At 38.0% G+C, this 6,590-nt stretch overlaps 1 protein-coding gene across 1 annotated transcript; it reads right to left on the reverse strand.

The window, feature by feature from the left end:
* Window positions 1-4,421: 4,421 nt before the first annotated feature.
* Window positions 4,422-5,899, reverse strand: LOC125240514. The gene is made up of 2 exons (XM_048148406.1): window positions 5,545-5,899; window positions 4,422-4,993 (listed from the first exon to the last, which is right to left on the reverse strand). Exons 1-2 carry the CDS (start codon window positions 5,897-5,899, stop codon window positions 4,422-4,424), a joined length of 927 nt encoding a protein of 308 aa, XP_048004363.1.
* Between the last annotated feature and the right edge of the window lie 691 nt (window positions 5,900-6,590).

Raw genomic sequence — 6,590 nt, forward strand, 5'->3', positions numbered from 1 at the left:
ACTAGTTTGACGTTGTTTGTCAGTTTAATCTTAATGTTTATCGTAAGTCATAACAAATTGAACTCGTACCTAATTACAACCTTGTCATTTTGAATAATGAGTTTATTTGCTTACTGCGATTACCTGTCCAATTTGAAGTTTACTGTGACAAAGCTTTAAAGTGTTTTACAGTGAAATCTTAGCTGTCTATTGGTAAACCTTATGTCGTTGCAGTAACGTACACAAATAAATAGTCTTATGGTTTATGATGGTAGTTAGCAATTATTTTATTGAGTGTAGAGCTAAAAGTCAAGTAGAGCTGTACAGAAAACTAAAAATTCAATTAAAAAAAAAGTAACGATCAGATTAAAAGATGAATACTCTAGATGAGTTTAAAAAAATAAAAATCAGTTGGGGTGTCTGAGGTTTTGAGTGATACCGGAAACACCGTGTATATATATTTATTGGAAATTAAACGAACTTACCTGTAAGTGAAGTTCTATTTCAATTATATTAGCTGCACAAATTCCGAAATGATAATAATAACTTGTAGTAGGCGTGTTCATAAAGCCTCTAGCCATGATATTTAGAGTAAACATTAAAATTTTTGAACGAAAATTCAAAACGTTGCGTCACATTTCCGAACGAAGCGTCCTTGTCACGCTGTTCGGCGCTACCAACCAACTTCATTTAGTTTAGAGTGATAAGCCAAGATATAGACCTTCACTGCCAGCGACCCGCTACGCGCTAGGCGATTCTCAATCGTAAGATTACAGAGCGGGAAAAATTATGCTACATATATATGTAGCATATGCTTATCTCTTAACGCGTAGCTCGCGCTGGCAGTGAATATGCTGACTGATATAACAATAATTTGGCTAACAACTCAGCAAAGCCGGCTATCCTAAACTTTGTCAGGGAAAGCATCCCTGGTTGTCTCGGGACAACGCGGGTGCTGGGCGGAGGGTTATCATTTCGGAATTTGTGCAGCTAATATAATTGAAATAGAACTTCACTTACAGGTAAGTTCGTTTAATTTCCAATTATTATTACGCTGCACAAATTCCTTCAATGATAATAATAACTTGTAGATGTTTAGAGCTATCCAAAGTTTATTTCTGGCTTGCAACAATGTTAATTAGCAAAATTTTGTTTTCTGAGAAACCATCTAAGAGCATGTAAATTTTTTAGCATACAATAGTTTAAACTTCCAATATTCTAGTGAGAACATAATTTTCCAAAATGTCTATTAATACAAATTTTATTTAAACAGAAAGAAAATTCTTCCTCATTTGTATTCAACTAGTACTATTTTAAATTTTATAAACTAACACAATCAACAAGAGTAGTTTGTGCTTTAACAATTTGACAACTCAACATTTATACACATAAACAGCTCTTCGCAATATATTACTGCTTACATTTTTACATTAATTGTTGATGGACGGAAACTCTTCTCTCCTGATTAACTATACATTAATGCTCTAGCAAAATCAATTTCTGACACTAAAGGCCTATTATAAAATTTGGCAAAGACTTTAGAAGTGTCAGTCCAACCTGCTGTTTTCCTGATTACATCGATGTTAACCCCTAATCGATTTGCGGCCGACACCGACGCATGGCGGGTCGAATGGGAGGTGAAAATGGAGGTGTCAATACCGCTATCTTCAAGAGTAGACTTAATCCACCTACTGATTGACTGGGAAGTAACCTCCTTATGTGGTCTTTTGTAGGCAATAAATAATCGTTCGCACCCACCACGGATATCTTTCGTTTTGTGTATATAATCTAACAATGTTTTACCTGGGCATATATTGGGCTTATCTTTAAAAAATGGCAAAGATAGTACTGGTTGATCCGAACCCGCTTTAGAAGTTTTAATTAAATCTGAAATTTTTATAAGGATCTTTTCAGGATAACGGTAAATATTACATAACTTTATCAAGGACAGAGTTTGCACTCTGTGTGCTGTGACAATTGCTAATAGGGTGACTAATTTTTTACTCAGGTTTTCCAATGAAAGATTTATATTTGGTGACAATGTTGCCAGATGATTTAAAACTAATTGAGGGTCCCAGGTTACACTATATTTAGGTTGTGGTGGGTGTATACGAAAAACGCCCTTCATAAAGCGTTTTACCCTATCATCTGAAGATATCTTATCCCCCAATAAAAGCACCAAAGCAGATTTACAACAATTAACACTTCCATAGCCAGCTCCATCGCTACACAGTTTTGTTAAAAAACCTAGTACTTGTGGAATAGATGCCGTAAAATAATCAATATTATATTCTCCACAATACATATACCAGCGTTTCAAGTACGTGTCATACTGCTTGATGGTGTTGGGCGCGAGGGACTGCAACATGATGTCGGCCGTCGCCGCCGACACCCTCTCAGCGATAGCGCTGCCCGGAGAGCACCGCGGCAACCAGGATAAGACGTCGTTGAAACTGCTGGTTGCTGGAATAACATTTAAATAAATGATTGCTGGGGCCCAGTTCTATGCATTTTGTCTTGACAAGTTTTATAAAAACAGGGTACCATACTTGAGCTTGCCACTTAGGTACAATAACAATACCTTCTGATTTTTCTAGAATAATTTTTTGCAATACTTTAGGTATTAGTGCGAATGGGGGAAAAGCATAGAAAAAATGAGGTGTCCATGAAAAAGTGAAAGCATCTATTTGGAAAGCATCAGGGTCGCTAGTCCAAGATACATAACGCTCACATTTAGCATTTGCGCGACTAGCAAATAAGTCTATATCTGGACTTCCAAAACACTGCAGGACACTCTCAAAATATTCATCATTTAATTCACATTCGATTTCCGAATGAGCCTTCCTTGATTCCCTATCAGCTATTACATTAAGTTCGGATTTAACATAAGATGCAAATATTGTGATATGTCTAACTTCGCACCACTGCCAAATTTGCCTAGCAATTAAATTAAGGTGCAGGAATCTTGTACCCCCAGGCGATTAATATATGAAATAGCTGTCGTATTATCTATTCTTAGAAGAATCTCACAGTCGGATAGATCGGAACAAAATGTCTTTAAACATAAGAAAGCCGCCTTGAGCTCTAGATAATTTATGTGATATTCTCTCTCAACATCATTCCATAACCCGGCAGCTGTCTCCCTACCACATGAGCCGCCCCAGCCTGTCATTGAACTATCGCTATAAATTTCTCTACAATATTTATTACACTTAATTTTGCATTTAGCTTCATCTATTGTTTTTAGCCACCATTTTAAATCATCCTTTACACTACGAGATATAGGCATAATGCAATCATAATTGTCATTATTTTTTCTTAAATATATATATTTTTGTCTCTCCAGTTCTTTTGTATACATGTAACCATATTCCGTGGCAGGGCAAATAGAGACAAGTAAACCAGTTAAATGGGCAAGATCCCTAATATAACAATTTGACAAGTTTATAAATGAATTTATCTCTTGTTTAACTTTAGATCTTTTCTTATCAGGTAAAGAAAGTTGCCAATTGTTAGAGTCTAATATAAAACCTAGATACTGGACAGAATTCTTTGGTGTTAAGCAACTCTTTTCATAGTTTACTTTGAGCCCTAGGTACGTGATGGTATCAAGTGTGACTTGTGTACTATTTAAACATTCATCATAAGAACTTCCTACAATAAATATGTCATCTAGGTAGTTGCTTATTATGTGACCTTTAGATCTTAGATGTTTCATGACAGGTCTGAGTAGTTTGGTGTATACATATGGGGAAACATTTAGTCCAAAAGGTAAGACCTGGAACTGAAATATTTCAGTATTCCACATAAAGCGTAAGTATTTCCTGTATTTATGATGTATAGGTATCATGAAAAAGGCATCTTGAAGATCTAAAGTGCTCATGTAACAACTTGGTGTCATTAATTTAATTGCAGTTCTGACATCTTCTAATTTGAAGTGTTCAGTGGCAATGAAATTGTTAAGATTTTTTAAATTTAATATAAATCTGTAATCTCCGTTAGATTTTGGCACACAAAATATCTTAGACAGATATTGGTCTTCACAAGGTGAACATTTTACAATAGCACCTTTTGCTAGCAGTTCAGATATAAGTTTATTGAGTATTTTACTGTCATAATCAGAAAAATTATCATTTTTAGGAATAATTGATTGTGAAGGCCTAGATGAAAATGGGATTTTGTACCCAGATATCCAGGACAAGACCCTTGGGTCATTGGTGATGTTCTGCCATTGCACCAAAAAATATTTAAGTCGACCACAGTAACTTGTACCAACCTGATCACTTAACGGCGGCTGCTGTAGTGATGATGCCGCTGAGTGCGACGCTTCTGCTGATGGTGCTGGTGTTTCGCAGAAGAGGTGGTGTTGTTTGGTTTGCGGTTGTGCTGTTTCTGAACCCGGGCTCTCGGTCTGTAAGTGTTGTTGGCTGGGCCCTTGAAGTTTAAATTATTCGCTGCTTTCTTGGGTCTTTTTGTTCAATGGCTTTTGAAGCCTTTAATTTTTCGGCTAAGTTTTCTCCGAAAAGCCATTGGTCCACGTCGCAGTCTTTTAATGTCTCACGTGCTGTCTTGTTGTCGAGACCTGAAGTTATAAACATCTTTCTAAGTTGTGACTCCCTGTGTTGGTAGTCGCACAAGAGACGACCAGAGTCACTCAACAAGGTTATGATTTCTTCGTTACCAGCAACACACAATTTGTTAAGGGCCAAACCAATAGCGGTTAGTGCACAAGAGACTTCAGTTTGTTTCTGTTCTATGGCCTTATCCCTGTTAACAAGAGTATCTCCGGCGGCACTCTGGGCTTCCAAATTCATTTTTGGGGCACCAATTACTTTACAGTTTTCCGGAACCGGATACTTTTTTATTAGTTTGTCCCTTTCTTCCTTGTTTAATCCTTTCTTAATAATATCTTGCCAACGAGAAGCAAGCTGCTCCAGAAGGTTAGGGCTAAACACAATCTTCTCCGGTGCTTCACCAAGTAAGGCTACAATTTCTTCGCTTAACTCTTCACTTGCTGAAAAAATATGAATAAGCATTTTGAGTGCACCAACACTAGAATGAGTGAATCCAAAGAGACGGCCCAGGATGGCATACCACTCTCGGTATCTCTAGCAGAAGTTCAATGTCCACACCAAGTAGTAATAGGTTTGAGTAAAAAACTCAGTGCTGTTGGCAAGGAATGTGTCTAGTTTGACAACACCACAATGCCCAAGACTGCAGGCAGTGAACGCACCTAGTATAGTACGCCAAGATAGCCAAATGCAGTTAGCAAACAGATATACCTAGTCTAGTATTCCAATTTTGCTCAGCACAACCCTCGCACATGGCGCCAAATGTAGTTAGCAAACAGAGATACCTAGTATAGTATTCCAATTTTGCTCGGCACAACCTTCACACGTAGTGTCAGATGCAGTTAGCAAGCAGAGATACCTAGTATAGTATTCCAATCTTGCTCAGCATACCCTTCATGCGAATGTCAATTATCAAAAACACCAATAAATAATGAATTTATCAAAGGCACATGCCACTCACACAAATATAATTGAATTATGCAATTCTTCTTACCTGTTGTACCTCCTTCCTTTCCGCCATTTTCAATTTTCGACGCTTCAATCGCTGCACCGAGATCACCGGGGAGGTCATCTCTAGTCTCAATGACAATCAATGGAGACCTGCTTCTGCTTCTCGACGCCGCAGGCGGAGATGGTGACCTCGAATATGAGGCGGACCTGGAGTATGTTTCGGATCTTGAACTAGATCTTGTAAAATAGCGTGGTCGACCATACCCGCCATGGCGGCGAGGGGACGCCGACCTTGATCGGGATCTTTCTTCTATCTTCCTCTCCAGTCTTCTTATTTTCTCTTCTAATTCTTCGATTAAATGACTTTCTACCTTCGTAGCTAATTTTCTTCGACGCATAATTAGTATTTTTGATAGATAAAACTCTAATTTATAAATTATTATTCGTGACGCGTAATGGCCGTTGGCTGCATGAAAACGACAATGAAGTTGGTTGGTAGCGCCGAACAGCGTGACAAGGACGCTTCGTTCGGAAATGTGACGCAACGTTTTGAATTTTCGTTCAAAAATTTTAATGTTTACTCTAAATATCATGGCTAGAGGCTTTATGAACACGCCTACTACAAGTTATTATTATCATTGAAGGAATTTGTGCAGCGTAATAATAATTTACACTGACGATCTCGGAAACCGCTCTAACGATTTCGCAGAAATTTGTTATGTGGGGGTTTTTGGGGGTGAAAAATCGATCTAACTTATCCTTAGGTCCCGGAAAACGCGAATTTTCGAGTTTTCATGAGTTTTTCTTCGCGCGCCATCTCGTGTGCAGTAGTTGTACTGTTAAGACAGAATTCTTTCGGTCGATGTAAGTACTATTTATTGCAAACACTAGATGGCGACACAGGTCAAGGCTAAAACGAATAGAAAATACACTATTTGAGTTTTTGTGGCGAAATGCGCGCCATCTCGTGTGGAGTAGTTGTGTTGTTAAGGCTGAGAATTCTTTCGCTCGATGTAGGTACTATTCATTTTTGAACTAGATGGCGACACATGTCAAGGATACGAAACAGAACCGAGCGAAGCTCGGTTG

Source organism: Leguminivora glycinivorella, chromosome Z (assembly GCF_023078275.1).
Source record: "Leguminivora glycinivorella isolate SPB_JAAS2020 chromosome Z, LegGlyc_1.1, whole genome shotgun sequence".
NCBI classification, from domain to species: Eukaryota; Metazoa; Arthropoda; class Insecta; order Lepidoptera; family Tortricidae; genus Leguminivora; species Leguminivora glycinivorella.